This window comes from Colobus angolensis, unplaced genomic scaffold (genome assembly GCF_000951035.1).
Source record: "Colobus angolensis palliatus isolate OR3802 unplaced genomic scaffold, Cang.pa_1.0 Scaffold126, whole genome shotgun sequence".
In the NCBI taxonomy this organism is placed as follows: domain Eukaryota; kingdom Metazoa; phylum Chordata; class Mammalia; order Primates; family Cercopithecidae; genus Colobus; species Colobus angolensis.
In genome coordinates this window covers 8,389,576-8,411,109 of record NW_012113808.1, presented here as the reverse complement: position 1 = coordinate 8,411,109, position 21,534 = coordinate 8,389,576, and the positions used below count along the sequence as shown (strand labels likewise).

Below are 21,534 nucleotides of genomic sequence, written 5' to 3'. Positions count from 1 at the left end.
GGCTCCTCGGTGAGCATTCGGCGTGGGACGCGGTCGCGGGCCCGGGCCCGGGCGGAGAGGGAGGTCGGGATGGAGCCGGGCTAAACTCATTGTGCGGGGCTGAGGGCTCAGGGCGCGGGCCGGGAAGGGTCCCCGCCCCCACGGCGCTCCCCTTCTCCTCGCGCCTCTCAGAGGTTGGGGCTGTCCTCCGGCCGCACTGCGCCTTGCTTTGGAGAGCTGGAGCTCTTTGTGGGAAGATGTTGGGGGCGCGCCCCTCCCCTGCGGCCTGGGGCTTCTGAGAGGCCCACCCCATTCTACTGGGTGCAGCCTGCCCCCGTTTCTCCGGCGCCGCCCGAGGCCCCCTACCCAGTCCGCTGGATGGGTGGGCGTAGGTGCGTTCCCGGGACTCGGCCGATGCGGGCCGCGCCCCCTGGGGCCGAGACTTCACGACCCGCTCAGGGCAAAGGGTGTGGGGAGAAGCGGTCACGCCCCTCGGCTGGAATCAGTGAGGACCAGGTGAGCAACCTTCTCCCAGCCGGGACTCAGGGCGCTGTCTCCCCGAGCCTGGGCGGACGGCGGATGGCGCGCCCAGAAGTGGCCCGGCGCCGCGGGGTGGGCGGCTCTGCCTCTCAGATCTGCGGGAGGGAGATTCGGCTGGTTCTTGGAAAGGGGAGGACTTGACCAGCCCTCGGCGCCTTCTGGGCCAAGCTTAACCCCCATGCAACCTTTGGACAAAGGCATATGGGATGAGAACGTCTGTTGGATAAGTGGGGTGTCTCCTGTGCTTCCCAGAGGTCTGCTTACCAGTAACCACACAGCTGCGCATTGGCATCGCTTTATATCACATCTTGGAGGCTATTTTTGCTCGTTATTGTACCTTTCATCCCTTTGGCAAAGTGCTTTCAAGAGCAGGTCATTTGATCCACCTCCCTGTGAAGCCGTGAGGAGGTGTGTGGTTTTGGAGGGAAAGAACCTCAGTTCCTTGATTGTCCAGTGGAGACAGTGATAACCTCAGGTGAGCCTGTCTCAGCGTGCTAGGGGCTGGGGGAGGATGGCCATCCTTGTGGCTCCTCCGTGGAGCCAGGCGTGGATTCAGTCTGGCCTCTTCTCCCCTAGTGACCTGGACCTCCAGATGAGTTCTGGAGAGCTACTGCTTCGGGGGAATAGGCGGTTTTCCCTTGTAATCTATTTTACTGCAGCTACTGGGAGCAAGTGAAGAGAGGCATTTTTCAGGCCCTCAGGGCAGAAAGAGGAGGTGGGAGGGACCTCAGGTCACAGAGAAAGAGGCTCTTCAACTGTAACTGGAATCCATGGACCCATTTCTGTTACTTCTTCCAGAGCACCTCTCCGGTCCTCCTCCACACCCGTCTTATTTTATACTTGTCAGGTGCTTACAAGCACTTTCGTATACACTTCTTCATTCACACAACAGCCTTGTGAAGCTCTGCTAGCCCATTTGATAGGTGAGGAAACTGAGGCTCAGGAGAGATGAAGCATTCTTGCCCAGCTAAGTAAGCAGCCCAGATTGAACTCACGTCTTTTGCCTTGGTAATGCTTTTCACGTGGTTTCCTGATGGCACACAGGTGGGTCCTTTAACTCAGGGCTTCTCCCTGCCCTGTAGCTCCACCACCATAACATCAAGAATAGAGACCCCCTCATTAAGAGGCCTGCTTGACATTTTGGAACTAAATCCAAGGCCGCAACGATATCCAAACCGTTCTCTTTGTGTTGCAGCCTGGTGCGCTGGGAGTCCTCTGAGAGGTGAAGGAGCACTGTGTGATCAGAGGGCTGTGAGCTCTCTGTTTGGGTTCCGAGGAAGACAGAATGGGCTGAACTGGAGCTAACCTAAATGTCAGCAAGAGGAGGTACAGTTCTGTGGTGTAAACTCCACTGCCAGTCGGGACCAGTCAGGAAGCCTGAGTGCAGGAGGCTGGTGGACAGGAGGGCTGAGTGGGAGCTGTGTGCTTCTAAGCCTGTCTCCAGTAAGGTGGCAGCTGCAGGTGCGGTAGGGCTCCATCACATGGTTGCCTGATCTTAGTTTTGGGGGAAGCTGTAAATTTTACGGAAAAAAAGCTTCATATGTTTTTAAAGATAGCAACTGATTCAAAACATTTTTTTAAAATGTGCCTGCAGTTTAACCAAATTATGTGTGCAAGCTGCTTGTGACCTGCAGACTGCCCGTTTGCGTCTTCTGTGTGAGACCTTGGGAAGCACTGACTGTCATTCTGAGATGCAGTAAAGCATGGCAGCAGGGGAGAAATGGTGTCTTCTTGCTGTTTTTCTATAAGAACAAAAAGCATCAACAGAACTAGAGGTAGCTATTAATGCTACCTGGAGTTTGGAGGAGGGATTGACTTTATGACTCCATACTTCATTCATTCACCCAGTACTCATCTATGATTCTGTTTCTACACCCAGAGAAAAGGCTTACAACTAGTTTTAATCTATTTCCTTGCACATTTTATGTGCTCAGCAGGGGAGAGGACGGCATTCATGGCAAATATGTTTAGGGAGTGCTGGAGCATGAAAGAATTTGCAGTTGGCCGGGGTAAAACATGAGGAGGTATATTTTATTTTGGTTTGTGTTTGTTTTATACTCAAGCAATGGGTGAGAGAACACTGTGTTAAGAGCACGATCTGAAGTCAACCTACCTCCCAGCCCTGCCCGTTATAAACTTGTGACCTTAGGTAAATAATGTAAAGCATTCATGGAATATAGTAATTTTTCAAAACTAAGAGCTGTAAAATATTTTTAAAACATAGTAACATTTAGGAAAATAAATTAAATTCCCTTCCACCTCTTCTCTATTCCTTCTCCCTACCTTTGAGATAACCACTGTAAATGTCTGTCTTTTTAGCTCTTTTTCAATGTGCTCAATACGCTCACCAAATCTGGAAACATAGGCGAATAGATAGTTTATTGATATTATATAAAACATGATAAAATAGTATTATTTACATTTCTGACTTTAGGACCAACCTGAATATATTGAATATACTTGAAAAAATACATAACTGAAGCTGGGCATGGTGGTACACACCTGTAGTCCCAGTTACTTGGTAGGCTGAGGTGGGAGGATTGCTTGAGCCTAAGAGTTCAAGTCCAGCATGGACAACATAGTAAGACTCTGTTAAAAAAAATAAAAACATAAATGGGGTAATATAATAATGCTCTGTGGTTTACTTTTTTGATTTAACAGTATGACTTAGAAGTCATTCAGTAACAATAACAGATACATTGTACTTCATTCTTTTTAATAATAACATAGTATTTCATAGTGTCGGTTCCCTATAAATTATTTAAACAATCCCCTATTGATGGACTCTTAGATTGGCTTCCAACTTAATCTAGATTTTCTGTGTATCTTTATCTGTGTACATGTACGGTATTTCTGGGTAAAAATTGTTCCTGGATGTGAGATTTGTGGATCAAAGGAAATGTACATTTTAAGTGGTTATTTGTGCAGAGTTCTCTTTGTTTAGTTAGGTCTGGAAGATTGTGTAGAAAAAGAGACTGAATTATTTACAGTATTTATTTAAGGTTATTTGTTTGAGAATAAGTAGTGAATTGGAAAGGTATAGCATTCAAAAGTTATAAAAGGCAATGTCTCCCTCCCACTCCTCTTTCCTAGCCCTCTTTTTCCTTTTTTGGATGTAACTAATTTTACCAGTTTTTGTGCATTCTTTCAGAAATAGTCCATGCACCTGCAAGCAAATAAAATGTACCTTCTCGGCTGGGCGCAGTGGCTCATGCCTGTATGTAATCCCAGCATTTTGGGAGACTGAGGCAGCAGATCATCTGAGGTCAGGAATTTGAGACCAGCCTGACCAACATGGTGAAACCCCATCTCTACTAAAAATACAAAAATTAGCCGGGCATGGTGGTGGGCACCTGTAATCACAGCTACTTGGGAGGCTGAGGCAGGAGAATGGCTTGAACCCGGGAGGCAGTGGTTGCAGTGAGCCAAGACTGTGCCATTGCACTCCAGCCTGGGCAACAAGAGCAAAGCTCCATCTTAAAAAACAAACAAACAACAACAACACAAACAAACCCAAAAATATACCTTCTGTTTTCTCTCTTTCAGAAATAAATATGATAGCATGTTATATGCCCTGTTCTACATAGGGCATTAGAAAAGTTTAACCTAGATCTTGGAGACCATTTTATATCAGTTATGTGCATTTTATTTTTATTACAGGCGTGTGCTACCACGCCTGGCTAATTTTTGTATTTTTAGTAGAGAAGGAGTTTCACCATATTGGCGAGGCTGGTCTCAAACTCCTGACCTGAGGGGATTTGCCCGCCTCGGCCTACCAAAATGCTGGGATTACAGGCTTGAGCTACTGTGCCCAGCCAGTTATGTACATTTTAAATGCTGATGTATTCTTCCAAGTTTACCCTAAATTGATTGCTTACACTTCCTCTAATTCCTCCATCAAATTCTTTGCCAATTTTTTTAACTGAGTTGTTTGTAATTTCATCAACTTGTGAGGCTCTTTCTAAATTCTGGACTTTAATCCTTTTCTTGTTAATAAATCAAATATCTTTATATCTTCTTCCCCAACTTTGCTTATTGTACCTTTGATTGTCCAGAAGTATTTAATTTTTATGAAGTTAAATCTCTATCATTTTTCTTTGTTTTCACGTTTTCTGTCTTGCTTAGGAAGTCCCCTCCTATTTCAAGAGTACATTTTCCTAAATTTTCTCTTTTCTCTCCATTCTTTCTTTGCTTTTCTCCATTTAAAAATATTTTAAATTTCTGCTTTTCCTTTATGTATTTTCCCTCCTTGTCACTTTAGCCAATCTATACTTTCTTTGACATTTATAGTAACTTTTATTTTTTCTTTTTCTAACCAAGTCTTAAGGATGAGCTCTTCTCCAGGTGGGTGAGGAGGGAGAGACAGCATTCTGGGTGGTGAGAACAGTGTACAGAGCCACAGAGTTGAGAACAACAGTGAGTGTTTGGAGAACTGTGAGCAATTCAGGATGGTCGAGGTAGAGGATATCTGCAAATGAATAAATTCTGCAGGTGGCAGGGAATAGCATGAAATGGTCTGGCTGTGTAGGGGCCAATCAGTCTGCAATAGTTGGGAGGAGAGATTGGTGTGGGGCGGGTGAGATCGAAGATAAGAAGAGAGAAACGCCTGTGAGTAGTCCAGGGAAAAGATGGTGAGGCTCTGAGCTGGGGTAATGGCAGTGAGGATGAAGTTTTGACTTAGAATTAGTGATGCACTGGAAGTTTGTGATAGGAAATGGAACCAATTGCTTACGTTATCTCATTCAATCCTAGAGAGTCAGAATGGAAATCCACGGGTCAGACATGTTCATTAATACACCCATGGTGACACAGTCAGAAAGTGTCAGTCAGGGCCTAAACCCCATCAGGATTCCCTTAAGGAGTGGCCTAGGATGTCCTAGGCTTCTCTCCAGAGAGATTGGGTGGGTGCTGATGTTCTAGGGTAGAGAAAAACATGAGGAATAGCATAGTGGGATGGTAGCAGCAGAGATGTGAATTCCATTTTGTGCGTGTTATATCTGAGGTGCCTGAGTGTGACATATGGGAGACAACATCTACAAGGTGGGTGGATATGAATCTGGAGCACCAAAGAGTTTCTAGGCTATACATGGAGATATTGGAGTCATCAGTATTTAAGTGGGCATAGAGAGGGAGCATATAGCTAGAAGAGGTATCAGATAGGACTCTTTCTTTTGCAAGTGGTAGAATATCCAGTTCAAATCCACTTAAGCAAAAAGGAAAGCTATTGGCTCATGTCATTAAAATGCTCGAGTGTATTTGGCTTCTGATGTGGGTTCAGGGTTCAGGTGATTTTTAAGAGGACCCATTTTCTCCCTGTTTTTTGGCCTTTCTTTTTGCTAAGATTCTGTGTGGTGATCCCAAGCAGCTCTGGCAAGGGGGAAAGCTGCAGGTTCAAATCCAATGTGAAAGGGGAACTGTCCTCCCAGCTGTTTCAGCAACACTGTCATTACGTCAGAGGAAGTTGGAAGATGCTGATTGGCGAGGCATAGGTCATGTGTCCCCATCCATGAAGCCACATGGATGCGGTGTGTGAAAAGGGTGGATCTCCAGAGGAGCAACTGCTGGGCAAGGGTAAGAGATATTGAGGAGGCTGACAGTTAATTTCCTCTGTAGATGAGAAAGGAAGAAATAGTGCCCCAGAGGGCATCTTGGAAAACTGCAGCACTTACAGGGTAGGATGATTAGCAGTAAGCAAGACTGGCAGGGAACCAAAAGATGGAGAGACAGGAGAGAGGAGCTCAGGGGAGACAAGGGAAGAGGGAGTCTCAAAAAAATGAAAGGAGTCAGAAGTGTCAGATGCTGCCGAGAGCTCAATAAGGGCCTATTGGGTTTGGCTAGGATGTTATGGTGACCTTGCCCAAAGCAAAGAGTCATTTATTTTGACCTTGGCTAGGACTACCCTCTAGAGGATTCCTGTGCTTACCTGTCTGCATTGCCCACCTCAGCCCTGGGTTGGCCAGGTAAGGGCAGAGGTGTAGTGATGGCAGTCAGGAAATGTGTGCTTTGTCAGTAGTTAGGTCTATGACTGTGGGTAACTCATTTCAGCCCTTTGGGCTTTCATTTTGTCATCTGTAAAATGATAGACTAGAATGAGTTACTTTGAAGGCCTCTTTTAGCTCCAAAATGTTGGCATCTTTAAGGAGATTAGTGATTCTAAACATTTCTTAACATCTCTGTTACCATGACCCTGGTCCAAGCCTTTGTCTCCACTTGGGCCACAGCGGTGGCCTCCTAACTGGGGTCCCTGCCTCCACGCTTGCCCCTGCAGTCTACCCTTCACCCAGCAGCAGGCACAGTGACCTCTTCAAAACGTCAGTCATGTCTCTCCAGTGGCTTCCTCTCACACGTAGAATCCAATCCATACTCTTTCTCCACGCCTGCAGTGCTTTTTATAATCTGGCTCCCGACTATCTCCAAAGTCTGCTGTTCTCTTCCTCACTCCTCTCCAGCTTTCTTGCTAATCCTTAAACACGCTGAGCTCATTCCAGCCTCAGGGCCTTTGCAAGGGCTCTTCCCTGGCCTGCCCGAGATTCCTTCGCATCATTTTCTGGTCTCTGCTCAAATGTCATGTTCTCGGAGAGCCTTCCCTGATGACCCACCCCCAACCCAGACGCCCATTCCCTCTCCACTTACCCTGTTTGATCTTTCTTTACTGCACCTACTACCCAGAATTGTTTCCTATTTTTTAAATTTATTTGTTTACTGTCTGTGTCCCCACCTCCAAAATGTAAGCTTCTGGATAGGAGAGATTTGAGCATGTCTTGTTCAGGGCTATGTCCCAGCTGTAGAGTCAAGCTGGGCACAGAGCAGCTCTTCAGTAAACGTATTTTGTGTAGCTCAGTGAGGAATGGGAAAACAAGAATATAGGAGTGTCCAGAAACCAGTGGCAGTGTGGCTATAATGGTGAGGGAGGGAGGGGACAGCCCTGTGCCTGAGGCATCTGTCTCACATATGGCCATCAGAAAAAAATGTACTCCTTTTAACTGTTTAAAAATAATATTCTCAGTTTTAGCAATATGGGCTTGGTTTGCCTAGCTCGATGAGGATAATAAATAAAAAATAATTAAGGGTAAAAACCAATTCACGTAGTCGTTATTGTTTATCTTGTGATAGAAGTAATCATCTCAGTCTTGTTCTCAGCACAGCTTCCATCTCTTGTCTTCTCAGAGCATGTGTATGTTTTTGTTTATGGAAGGGCCTGTTTTATTTTTCTTGATCTGTTTATTAAGTACATACAGTAAAAAACAGGATGAGAAGAATGAACCCAAATTGTTCACTTAGAGCAGGTTTTCTCAACCTCGGCACTATTGACATTTTTGACCAGATAATTCTTTTGTTGTTGGGAGCTATCTTGTATATTGTAAAATGTTCAGCAACATCCCCAGCCTTAGATGCTAATAGTATCCCCCAGGTGTGACAACCAAAAATGTCTCCAGGCATTTCCAGATGTGCGGGATCTGGAGAAGGGGGATTGAAAACTAGTGATGTAGGATAGTGGGGTAGGGAGTGGGTTTGATTGTTATCTAGTGTCTTCTGCTTGGACATTTTCAGACCCTCCCCAGCTAACCTCATTATTTTCACTTATGTCATTTCCGCTCTTCTGCTTAAAAAGAAAATAGATGCAATTTCAGGGAAGGGGTTTTGAGCCAAAGGAAGCATGGAATATCAGCCCCACAGTTACAGGTGGAGGTAAATTAAAATTTCATCTTTCTCAGTCAGCTGCTTACGTGGGTGCCCACAACCCTCAGCCTGAGCATCTGTGTGGTAGCTGAAGCAACCCAGTTCTGGGAGGGGGCATCTTCCTATAGTGGGGCTTCAAATCTTGAGGCCCTGAACCCCTTACGGAGTCAAAGATACTTCCATTTTGCATTCTCTTGCAATGCATCTTTTCTGTCTTCCATTTCATCTCTTCCTTATCAACAAGTAGTTGATATGCTCTGGCTGTGTTCCCAGCCAAATCTCATCTTGAATTGTAACTCCCACAATTCCCATGTGTCATGGGAGGAACCCAGTGGGAGGTGATTGAATTATGGGAGTGGGCGAGTCTTTCTTGTTCTGTTCTCATAGTACGTGACTCTCATGAGATCTGATGGTTTTAAAAATGGGAATTTTTGCCTGCTGCCATCCATGTAAGATGTGACTTGCTCCTCCTTGTCTCCCAGCCATGTGGAACTGTAAGTCCTTTTTCTTAAACTGTAAAACCTTTTTCTTCCCAGTCTTGGATATGTTTTTATCAGCAGTATAAAAATGGACTAATAGAGTAGTTGAATGAAATCTCTTTGGCTTTAACTACAATTTAAATTTTTTTTTTTTTATGAGATGAAGTCTCACTGTGTCACCCAGTCTGGAGTGCAGTGGTGCCATCTTGGCTCACTGCAACCCCTGCCTCTTGGGTTCAAGTATTCTCCTGCCTTAGCCTCCTGAGTAGCTGGGATTACAGGTGCCTGCCACCATGCCTAGCTAATTTTTGTATTTTTAATAGAGACGGGGTTTCACCATGTTGGTCAGGCTGGTCTCAATCTCGTGACCTTAGGCAATCCACCTGCCTCGGCCTCTCAAAGTGCTGGGATTATAGGTGTAAGCCACTGCACCCGGCCAGCTTTAATTAAAATTTGAAAGGGAAAAAAAGAATTGAGTTTTCTTTTCATGTCTTAATTTTCATAAACATTCCTTGAGTTTATCTTCTGACAACTTTCTGCTTGCTACTTTTACCCTCATTACCTCATAGATTCCTCTTGGCAGTCATATAAAGTAGGGTATATCTACTCTGTTTTTTGTCTTAGGAGAAATTGAGTCTCAGAGAGATTAAGGGACACACACACAGTCACAGGAAATTCAGATCTGGGTTTGGTGAAGATTCCAAAGCCCATGTTCTTTCTATTCAATATCAGGTTTAAGTGGATATTAGTGTAGGGGGAATATAAAATGTTTGTTTTCTCCACATGCAGAGTGCTGTTGGGAATTCAAAGGGGAAACTGAGGAAGCATTCAAAAGCTTTCTGGAAGAGAAAACATCCTCACCTAAAATAAAATCTTGTATTATGGCCGGGTGTGGTGACTCATGCCTGTAATCCCAACAATTTGAGCGGCCACTGTGGGCAGATTGCTTGAGCCCAGGAGTTTGAGACCAGCCTGGGTAATATAGCAAAACCCCCGCTTTACAAAAACAATACAAAAATTAGCTAGGTGTGGTGGCATACACCTGTAGTTTCAGCTATTTGGGAGGCTCAGGTGGGAAGGTCACCTGAGTCCAGGAGTTTGAGGCTACAGTGAGCTATGATCACGCCACTGCACTCCAGGCTGTGTGACAGAGCGAGACCCTGTCTCAAAAAAACAAAACAAAACAATACTTGTGTTATGAGAAGACATGAATGTCTGAAAGGAAAACTAAAATATAAAAAGCAAACTGTAGACCGGAAGAGATGGTAAGGGTCATTGTAGAGGTAGCATTTCCTGGAAAGGCAAAGGCCTCTTCAGAGTTCTTAAGGTGGACTAGAGATAGATGGTGTTCAAATAAGTGGCAACAAGGAGGTGAGCGGCCGGGGTAGGGAATGGCTTATGGTGGTGACCTCCAAGCTCTCTCAGGCTGCATGCATCCTCTCCTGCCCTTTAGTGTCACTTCAACTGGAGAAAATGCTCAGTTACAGAAAGCTGCTATGAGTGAATGACAACATAAACAAGGAATTTGAATTCTATTGACCGCAATAGCATCTATAGACATTTTCAGAATAATAGTTTACATATGTGTGCAACCTCATTTATTTGGTCTTCAGACAGCTAGGGTTATATTTGGTTGGGAGACCCTTCACAGTAGCTGCCACCCATGATTTGGGAATGCCTAACTTAGAGGATGTGTCATAGTAGAGTTTATGGGGAAATAAAAATAGAGCCAGGCGCGGTGGCCCACACCTGTAATCCCAGCACTTTGGGAGACTGAGGCGGGCGGATCACAAGGTCAGGAGTTTGAGACCAGCCTGGCTAACACGGTGAAACCCCCGTCTCTACTAAAAATACAAAAATTAGCTGGGCCTGGTGGTGGGCACCTGTAGTCCCAGCTACTCGGGAGGCTGAGGCAGGAGAATCGTTTGAACCCAGGAGGCGGAGATTGCAGTGAGCTGAGATTGCACCATTGCACTCTAGCCTGGATGACAGGGTTTGACTGTCTAAAAAAAAAAAGGAAAAGGAAAAGGAAAAAAGGGAGAAGCAAGATAATCAAGAAATTGTACATGTTACGCAGGCGTGTGCAAATATCTTCTGCACTGACACCTATGGTCTCTTCCAAAAAATTCATATTTTCTGGAGTTGGCCTTTTGAAAGATTCTAATGAAAGTCTTTCAGTATAAAACATATTTGTCTGCATTTACATATTGGCCTTTCTGATGGTATAAAATCCAACAGGACTCAACAGTCTTGTTTAAATTTTTGTTTAAATTCAGCAGTTTCCCTCCTATAACTTAAAACATATTAAGTCCTACTCTGGGCCCTAGACTATTTCAAGGGTCCCTGTTTCCTGGAAGAAATCAGCCCTCCCCAAAGGCACAGGAGGAAATGACTTGTGTCTGACAGAGTCTGTACTCAGAGAACTTTGCACTGAAGCCCTCCCTCAGGATAATATTAGCTTTTACTTTATGCAGACCTTTAATACACTTGACAAGGGAAACTGCAGATAAGTATACTTTTATGGGGAAAAGGGGCAGCTGAAAGTTGAAAGAAATTACAGAGAAAGTATAAAAAGGAGACAGAGAATGTGCAATACACATTTGATGTAAGAGGAAAACATTCTGGTTATAAGTCCATTTTGTGTTGCTATACAGGAATACCTGAGGCTGGGTAATTTATAAGGAAAAGAATTTATTTGGCTTATGGTTCTGCCAGACTGGACAAGAGGCATGGGGCCAGCATCTGCTTCTGGTGAGGCCTCCCATGGCAAAAAGAGGAGCAGGCGTGCACACAGCTTGAGAGGGAGCGGGAGAGCAATGGGAGGGGTACCACCCTCTGCATGAGCTCATAGAGCAAGAACTTACTACCGTGGGGATGGCACCAAGCCTGCCCCCATGACTCAAACACCTCTAGGCCACACCTTTGACACTGGGGATCACATTTCAACATGGGATTTACAGGGGACAAATATCCAAACCATATAAACGATCTTTACCAGTCTTGAGGGAATCACAGTGTTTTGGATCATATAATAATGTATCACTGTGATAACCCACTAGCTGAGTGACTGTGGGCAAGCTAACAACCTTCTCCGAGGTTCCAGAAGAAAATGTTCCCATTAGAATTGCTCTCTAAGGTTTTTCCCAAGTCAAAGTTCCACGTATCTTGGCATTTAATGACCTCAAATTATTATGAAAATTACGTTTTGTATACCTTATTTTAAAATACAGAAAAATGTGTGATAGATTTTCATGAATTTTGCTTAAAGACTTAAAGAGTTTTGGTAGTTTCAGGGTGGTATTAATAAAACTCGACCAATTCAGAAAACTCGGCTATCTAGAATGGAGCATTTCCTGAGGATTAGCTTGAGTGTTAGTGCATTTTTGAAAGGGAAATTGTAACTGGACACCCTCTTCTTCCAATGATTAGAATGTTCGATTTTATTTGGAGTTATCATGGGAAAAGGGATACGAGTTAGGGTTGCAGCAGTGTTTGAACTGGGGGTTGAGGAGAATGGGACAGGGTGGACGGGAGAAGGAGATGGATGGGCAGATGAAGACGTGGTGGCACCAATCCTTACCAGCAGCTGAGCTGACTGCATCATCATATTCATCACAGCACAGTTTGCCTTCATCAGCACCTCTCTTCTCACTTTCAACCTGTGTGTCAAGTTAGGATTGCTTTTCACAACATGCGAAGGCAACCCTGCTACAGGACTTAACCAAAAAGGGGTTAACTAGCTGGGGTTGGGTGTAGTGACTTCACAGTTCATTAGGTAGCTTGGGCTGCTTCAGCATCAGACAGACTTGGAACAGCCTTGGGCAGTTCTGATCTTTTGTGACCCAGCTTTACCTTAGGGATTTTCTGTTTTCTATTGCATGGGACTTACAGCTACACAATCAAAAAAATCACATTCACCTTCAAGCCTTGACTTTGAGTTCCAGTCAGGAGAAAGGGAAAGGAGAAGGGTAAAAGCCACAGCTGAGTCTGTCCCTTTGTATTGGGGAATGGCTTTCCACCACTTTGTAGACGGGGTCTAACGGCCACTCCAGCTTCCATGCAAGCAAGTGTGTGTGTGTGTGTGTGTGTGTGTGTATGTAATTTTTTTGAGACAGGGTCTTGCTTTGTTGCCCAGGCTGGGGTGTAGTGGTACAATCATAGATCACTGCAGCCTTGACCTTCTGGGCTCAAGTGATCCTCCTCCCTCAGCCTCCTGATTAGCTGGGACTACAGGTGTGTATTATCATGCCTGGCTAATTCTTTGTTTCTTTCCTTGGTTTTTAGCAGATACAAGATCTTACTGTGTTTTCCAGACTGCTCTTGAACTCCTGAGCTCAAGCAATTTTCTTGCCTTGGCCTCCCAAAGTGTTGGGATTATAGGCATGAGCCACCATTCCTGAGCCAAGCCAGTATGTTTTTGTAGGCACATTTGGTACCCCACATGAAATCAGGGTTCTTTTGATAGAAGAGGAGAATGGATGTTGGCTGGATAATGAATAGTGTCTGCTACTCTTCTGCAGAGTAAACAGGAAATGCCTAGTGTGTCAAGGTGTCTAGTGTCTCATTGTTCCTATATTTATTCATCACAATTATTGAACGTCTACGATGTGCCAGGCACTTTTCTAGGTGCTGAGAAAATTTACAGACCAAAATTTCCTTGCCCTCATGAAACCTACAGTCTTGTGAAAGAGTAAGACATTAACAAGGACACACACATGTGCTAAGGACAAAAAGCGAAGAAGGGGATGGGCCAGGAAGTGTTGGAGTGGGTATGAAGTGTTACATAGTATGGATGGGGAAGGCTCTGCTGAAAAGGTGAGTTAAAGGTAAGGGCATTCTGGGCATAGGAAACAGCAAGTGCAAAACCCCCGAGCTGGAAATGTGCTTGATGGGTTTCAGAAATAGTGAGGAGGCTAGTGTGTTGGAGTAGAATCAAAGGTAATTTTTATTATGAGATTGGAGTGGTAATGGAGAGCCAGGCCCTGGAGGGAGCTGCAGGTCTAGGTAACAACTTCGGGCTTGCTCTGAGTGACATGGGAATCCTTTTACGGTTTTGAGCAAAGCCGTGACTTGTTTTGATGTCTGTTTTAACAGGTTCACTGTGGTTGCTGTATTGAGAAAAGGGGAAGGGTGGAAGCAGGAGGATTCATGGGAAGCTATTTTAATAATCCAGAGAAGATATAATGTAGCCTGGTCCACAGTGGTGGTAGCAGAGAATAGTAAGACAAAGGTGATTTCTGGATGCTTTTCAAACCTAGAGCCAGTAGATTTGCTAATGGACTAAGTCCAGGACATGAGAGAATGAGTTCATAGTCTAGGGCCTGCACAACTGGAAGGATGGGGTGGCGCACGTGGAATGAGGAGGAACACAGGAAGAGCAGCTTGAGAGGTGAAAGACTCAGAATCTGGTTTTGGACACAGGCTTGCAATGCCTGTGACATGCAGGTGGAGATGTTGGTCGGAGGTAGGAGTCTGGAGCTCCAGGGAGTGGCACTGGCTTCTCTCCATCTGAGCAGGGGCTCCTGGCACAGTTGCCTGTTGAAGCACCACAGCCACTTCTGGCAGCAGCGCCAAACAGACTTGCAACAGCCTTGGGCAGTTCTGATCTTTTGTGACCCAGCTTCACCTCGGGGATTTGCTGGGAGCCCAGGCCATGGGCCAGTGTCTGTGGAGGCTTCCTCAAGCCTGCTCTGGAAGGGCTGGAATTTCTGCCCTCTCCCACTGAGGGAATGACGTGGTTGAGGCTGGGGCAGCCAGCGGGCTACCAGAGGAAAAAATGCCTGCCTAATGTGCAGCTCAAACAGTGATTTCTATGAGGACTTGCTTGATCTTCAGGTTGCTAAAGCTGTCACAGAAAGCTATGTGGATCCCCAGCTGTTTTTTCTTCTCTATTCCTAAAGCGCTTTCCTCTTGGGGCCTGAGACTCTCCCCAGCGTGAGCTGTCTTCATCACGAGTCCTGCTAGTTGCTTGTGGATTTTCTAGGAGGCTGACATGGACCTCTGCTGTCTGTGCTGGCTGGGAAACATGAAGAGGTGAAGACAGCTTTTAATATAAGAGGTGGAGACCTGGGAGAGAGGCCAGTTGTCCTTTTAAAAAATTCACTGACCATCTATGGTTGAGAGCCCAGCTTTGCTTAGGATTACGTGTCCCTCACATTTTCCTACATGCCGCAACAAAAACTGCAGAGGGAGTTGATTCACAAAAAGCAGAGTTCTGTTTTACCATGTCACCTGGGGAGTTGTCCCACTTGCTGGGGTGGGCACAGCATGATTAATGGTTTTATTCAGTGGCCTCAGCCTTGGAAGTCACTGCTGAATTAGTTCCTTGAGAGCAATAATTAATGCCAGACAAGGTCTTAGTTTCCTCATATGCTGCAGGAGGAGGCTAGACTAGATGTTTTCTAAGGATCTTATCTCTAACAATGGGTGAGAAGCTGTGGAAATAGCTGGCTTCCTTCATTTCATGACTCTCCAATCCCTGTGGGACAGAGAAGTTAAACAGAAGATGCCTAGATATGTTTTTTCTTCCAAAATTTTAAAATTATGGTAAAATACACATAACATAAAGTTTACTGTCTGTATTAGTTTGTTTTCACACTGCTATAAAGAAATAGCTGAAACTGGGTAATTTATAACGGAAAGAGGTTTATTTGAATCACAGTTCTGCATGCTGGGGAGTCTTCAGGAAACTTATAATTATGGCAGAAGGCAAAGTAGAAGCACATACCTTCTTCACAAGGCAGCAGGAGAGAGTGAGCACTCAGGGAAACTGCCACTTTTAAAACCATCAGATCTCCTGAGAACTCCGTCAGTATCATGAGAACAGCATGAGGGAAATTGCCTCCATGATCCAATCGCCTCCCACCAGGTCCCTCCCTCGACATGTGGGGATTACAATTTGAGATGACATTTGGGTGGGGACACAGAGCCAAACCATATCATTCTTCCCCCGGCCTCTCCCAAATCTCATGTCCTTTTCACATTTCAAAACCAATTATCCCTTCCCAACAGTCCCTCAAGGCCTTAACTTATTCCGGCGTTAACCAAAAAGTCCAAGCCCAAAGTCTTACGTAAGACAAGGCAAGTCCCTTCTGCCTATGAGCCTGTAAAATCAAAAGCAAGTTAGTTACTTCCAAAATACAGTGGGGGTACAGGTATTGGGTAAATGTTCCCATTCCAAATGGGAGAAATTGGCCAAAACAAAGGGACCACAGACTCCATGCAAGTCTGAAACCCAGCTGGGCAGTCATTAAATCTTAAAGCTCCAAAATCTCCTTTGACTCTATGTCTCACATCCAGGGCATGCTGATGCAAGGGGTGGGCTCCCATAGCCTTGGGCAGCTCCACCCCGTGGCACTTCAGGGTACAGCCTCTGTGGCTGCTTTCACGGGCTGGTTGAGTGCCTGCAGATTTTCCAGGTGCATGGTGCAAGCTGTTGGTGGATCTATCTTTCTGGGGTCTGGAGGACGGCGGTCCTCTTCACACATCTTCACTAGGCAGTGCCCCAGTGGGGACTCTGTGTGGGGGCTCCAACCCCACATTTCCCTTCTGCACTGCTCTAGTAGAGTTTCTTCATGAGGGCTCTGCCCCTGCAGCAGACTTCTGCCTGGACATTCAGGCATTTCCATACATCCTCTGACATCTAGGTGGAGGTTCCCAAGGCTCATCTCTTACCTTTGGTGCACCTGCAGACCCAACACTGTATGGAAGCTGCCAAGGCTTGGGGCTTGCACCCAGTGAAGCAATGTGAGAACTCCCTCACTACCACGAGAACAGCATGAGGAAACCACCCCCATGATCTGATCACCTCCCAGCAGGTCCCTCAATTTGAGATAAGATATGTGTGGGGACACAGAGCCAAGAAATATTACCATCTTAACCATTTTTAAGTGCACAGTTGGGTGGTATTAAGTACATTCATACTGTCGTGCAGCCATCACCACCATCCATCTGCAGAAGTCTCTAGCTTGTAGAAACCCTATTCCCATTAAACCACAACTCCCCATTCTGCCCTTCATCCAGCTCCTGGCAACCACCATTCTACTTTGTCTTTCTAATTTTGACTACTCTAGATACCTCATGTAAGTAGAGTCATAAAATAGTTTTCTTTTTGTGACTAGTGTATTTTACTTAGCATATGTCCCCAGGTTTCATCCATGTTACAGCAAATGTCAGAATTTCCTTCCTTTCCTAAGACTGAATAATATGTATGTATGTGTATATATATACTACAATTTGCTAATCCATTCAGCCCTTGATGGAGATTTGGGTTGCTTCTACATTTTAGCTATTGTGAATAATGCTGCTATGAATATTGGTGTGCAAATATCTCTTTGAGACTTTGCTTTCAGTTCTTTTCGTTATATACACAGAAATAGAATTGCTGGATCATATGGTAATTCTATGTTTAATTTTTTGAGGAACTGCCATACTATTCTCCACAGTGGCTGTACCGTTTTACATCCCTGCCAACAGCGTAAAAGGGTTGCAATTTCTTTGCATCCTCACCATTTGCTTTTTTTCTTTTCTTTTCTTTTTGATAGTAGCCATTCTGGTGGGTATGAAGGTGATATCTCATTGTGGTTTTGATTTGCATTTACCTAAATCATTAGTGACATTGAGCATCTTTTCATGTGTTTATTGGCCATTTGCTCGTCTTTGGAAAAATGTCTATTCAAGTCCTTTGCTTATTGAAAAACTTTTATTAACACATTTTTTTTTTTTTTTGGGACAGAGTTTCACTCTTGTTGCCCAGGCTGGAGTGCAATGGCATGATCTCGGCTTACTGCAGCCACACCTCCTGGGTTCAAGGAATTCTCCTGCCTCAGCCTCCCAAGTAGAAAATTTTTTTATGTGTATGGATTTAAGGGGTACAAGTGCAGTTTTGTTACATGAATGTATTGCACAGTGGTGAAGTCAGGGCTTTTAGTGTATCCGTCACTGGAGTAATGTACATTGTACCCATTAAGTTGTTTCTCCTCATCCACTCCCCTTCCTAACCCTCACCCTGCTGAGTCTCCATCGTCTACCACTCTACACTCTACACCACTTCTATAGTCTGAGTCCCTGTGCATACATTATTTAGTGCCCACTTATGTGGTGTTTGTCAGAGTTGCTTCACCTAATATAACCCTTTGCTTATTTTTGAATTGGATTGTTTGTGTTTTTCTTGTTGAGTTTTAGGAGTCCTCTATATATTCTGGATATTTATCCTTTATCAGATATATAATTTGCAAATATTTTCTCCCAATCTGTGGGTTGTCATCTTTTTACTCTGTTGATGGTGTCTTTGGATGCACAAAATTTTAAACTTTTCATGAAGTCCAGTTTGTGTATTTTGTTTTCTGTTGCCTGTGCCTTTGGTGTCATCTATAAGAAATCACTGCCAAATCCAGGGTCATCTGTGACTTGATACATTGTCTGTGTTGTTTCTGAGCCTCAATCTCTTCTCTACCCCGCTTATTTGTTTGTTTCTTTCTGTTTTTAAATAAAATTATTAGCCCAATAGATCAATAAAATAATTTATACTTACTACATCTTCTTTCATTCCACAAACAGGGAGAGTCTTTCAAATAAGCAAAAGCAGAGTGGAAATGGGAGAGTGCGGCACAGCCGGCTGCAGCAGAGAGCCTGGGAAGGGGTTGGTGGTGAGGAGTCTGCAACACAGTGAGGCTCAACTGCGTAGCATCTCATCTGCTGTGGTGAATGGATGGATTGAAGATAAACAATAGACTCACAGGCACATTACCAAGTTGTAGGGCTAATATCTACTGTTCTCTTGAGCTAGTCACTTAACCTTTCTGAGCTTCAGTTTCCCCATTTTATTTATTTAACAAACATGTAGCACTAAGCACTGTTCTAAGCACAGTACAAATATTAACTCATTGACTCCTACCACCAATCCTATGAGGTACATACTCCTATTATCCCTGTTTTACAGATGAGGACTGATGCTGGGAGGGGTTAAGTAACATGTCAAGGCCACAGAGGCAGTAAGTAGCAGAGCTGGGATTTGGAACCCAGGCTTTCTAGTTTCAGAGCTTATGCTCTTAACCATTATGTCATGCTACCTCTTTAAAAAGGGGGAGAAGTCATCCCTACCTGTAAAAGTTATTCAGAAAATCAAATGAGATGATGTGTGTAATAGTATGTCATGTATTACACTGTGTTTTGCAAATACTATCATTATTAATAGTAATTAAGCAATACTCTAGAAATAGATAAAATTCTCAAGGAATCTCATAGGAAGGAAAGAATGGATTAAGGATTGAGCCTTGGGAATGTCTATACCCAGAATCCAAGGGCTTGGATTTGGAACAATATTTGATAGACTCGCTGCTGATGCCCTTGTGGACAGGGTCACAGTCAGTTGCAGAAGCTGGAGAGAAACCCCAAACTGCTGACTTCCAGTGGCATTTGCAGAAGTATGTTGTGAAGGGCAGTGAGGTGCTCAAGTTGATCATGTACGTGTGGAGAGCACCAAAGCCAGTTCTCTCCCATTGGCGAATTCAGAATTCAGAAGTCCATAAGGCCATCTGGGGTTCTGACTCTAGCTTCTTTGCCTTCCTGCGGTACATTTTCCCAAGCAGATGAGAGCTCAGACCTGCTGCACTTTGTTCAAAAGTGAGAGGTTTTGAACAAAGACATTGCTAGATTTGTGGTGCCCTAATGGGGAGAGGGCCAAAGCACTGTGCATTGCAACAGACTCTGGGTTGGCTGGGTGGGTACATGCCCCTGGGGTTGCAGAGGCCACGTCCTTGTGCCTGCCGTCTATGGGGCAACTTTCGGTTGAGTGCCAGGGAAGGATGGAGGGAGCACAGGAGGGAGCCTTCGCACCTGGCTGTTTACACATAGGTGTGGACACCCAGGGAGCCCGTGATCTCTTTCTGCCTCTCAACGAGCTGTGTGGCCTGGTTTGTGGTTGGGATGAAGGTAGGGGTTCCCTTTCTTTATCTCAGTTACAGGGTGGTTATTAGAACCTTCTTCCCAAGACTACCCCCACCACACACCCTGCCCCGGTTAGTTACTGATGTGTGTAAAGTGCTTTGAGGTGCCGAGATGAAGGGGCCCTAAGAGTGTGGCCAAATGGGCAGCGGGATGATTTCCCCCGGGCTTGTTGGAAGTGGTGTTGAGGGATTTTCCTCACCTGGAGGATTATTTATTTGAACAGCTTATGTACCTACCTGTTTGCACTTGATTTCCTTAGAAGAGGGCAGCTGGAGGTCCCAGCGCTGCAGGCTGGTCCGCTCTTCGTAAGAATTGATAGTGGGATTCGCATAGTGGAAATGGAATGGTGCATTCTGCTCTAAAGGAGCCTGTGGAGGAGGAAATGGAACACTGCCTCACTCAGGCAGATTTAAGGATGTCAGAAGAGACCTTTATGATAAAAAACAAACAAACAAACAAAACCCTGTTTTCTCTGGAGTAGAATTCTGGAGAGGACAAGTGTGTCTTGTCCTATGCAGGAGACCCTCATTAGAGAGGTGCGAGGACCCGCCTCCTTCTGACCACTACACCCACCAGTAATCCCGGGCCTGTGATTTGCAGGCTCTCAGGCTGTCCCTTGGATGGCCTCATATATGAGGGGCATTGTGGAGATGGGGGAGGTCTCACTTTCCTTACAGTGGCTTGTGAACTGGGACATAGATCTTCTGATCCTAAAGGGACACACTCTGGGGGTGAAGAGCTTCTCAATGCCTCCGTATGAGAAGAGTCTACTTCCTAGGGGGGCCCAGGAGCCCATGGCAAAAAGAGGAGGAAAAGGAGGAGGCTGAGGCAGGCAGAGCTGTGCTTGAGTTGGCCTAAACTTGACAAAGGGAAGGCTTCTGGTAGCAGTGTCCAAAGAGGTGGAGTCTTGACATGTGATATATAGATCATGATATATCAGAATATTAGGATTCTGTAAGTTGCAAGTGATAGAAACCCAGCAAAATTAGTGTAAGGGAACGAAAAAAAGTGATTGGCTTATGTAACTAGAAAAAGAAGATTCAGAATCTGAAATCCTTTTATCAGCATTTGTGGATGAATTCACCTGTGTCCTCCCCACCTAGCCACCCCATTGTCCTGTGCTCTCATCCTCTGCTTTATTTGCTGGTAAGCTCCTCCCATGTAGTGTTAAAGGTGGCCGGCTGCTGCAACCCTGGGTTCGTACTTTGTCACACTGCCAGCCCTGTGGTAAGCTAGCCTGTCCTCCAACGCTTCCCGCCAAAATCCTGGACCTAGGGTCAGGTGAGCATCCCTAGCCCCATCAGGGAGACTCTCTAGCCCACCCTAGTTGAGCTGACCCCTAGAGCTGCAAGTGATAATGGCTTCACCCAAATCACGTGGCCTAAACATTTGAAAAGGATAGGCCAGAAATAGGTCATTTCCCAAAGTAAAATCAGGTTAAACTCTTCAAATGGTAACACTAGCATGCAGTGAAGTGTTACTGTGCACCAGATGCTGCTCCAGGCACTTTATACAAATGAACTCAGTCCTCACAATAGCTCTAAGAGGGAGATGATACTCATTTTATAGACAAGGACACAGAAGGCAACCGTTTTACTTAGGCTTATGTAGCTAAAAAGTGGATGGGCTGGGCTTCAAATCCAAACAGTTGGCTTCAGCATCTGTGCCTTTTTTTTTTGAGACATAGTCTCACCCTGTCTCTTAGGCAGATGGCACAATCTCGGCTCCTGGGTTCAAGCAGTTCTCCTGCTTCAGCCTCCTGAGTACCTGGGATTACAGGTGTGTGTCACCATACCTGGCTAATTTTTGTATTTTTAGTAGAGACAGGGTTTCACTATGTTGGCCAGGTTGGTCTTGAACTCCTGACCTCATGATCTACCCGCCTCGGCCTCCTAAAGTGCTAGGATTA

At 45.0% G+C, this 21,534-nt stretch overlaps 1 protein-coding gene across 3 annotated transcripts in view; it reads left to right on the top strand.

The window, feature by feature from the left end:
* The window catches only part of GPR161 (G protein-coupled receptor 161), a 58,149-nt gene that overhangs the window by 1,314 nt on the left and 35,301 nt on the right, over positions 1–21,534 (top strand). The window contains exon 2 of one of the 3 annotated variants that reach the window (XM_011933411.1): positions 1,715–1,845. The exons of the other annotated variants lie outside the window; for them this stretch is intronic. Within the exon in view, the coding sequence (XP_011788801.1) occupies positions 1,830–1,845 (16 nt within the window). The 5' untranslated portion in view covers positions 1,715–1,829. The remainder of the gene's footprint in view (positions 1–1,714; positions 1,846–21,534) is intronic. 3 annotated transcript variants of the gene reach the window in all.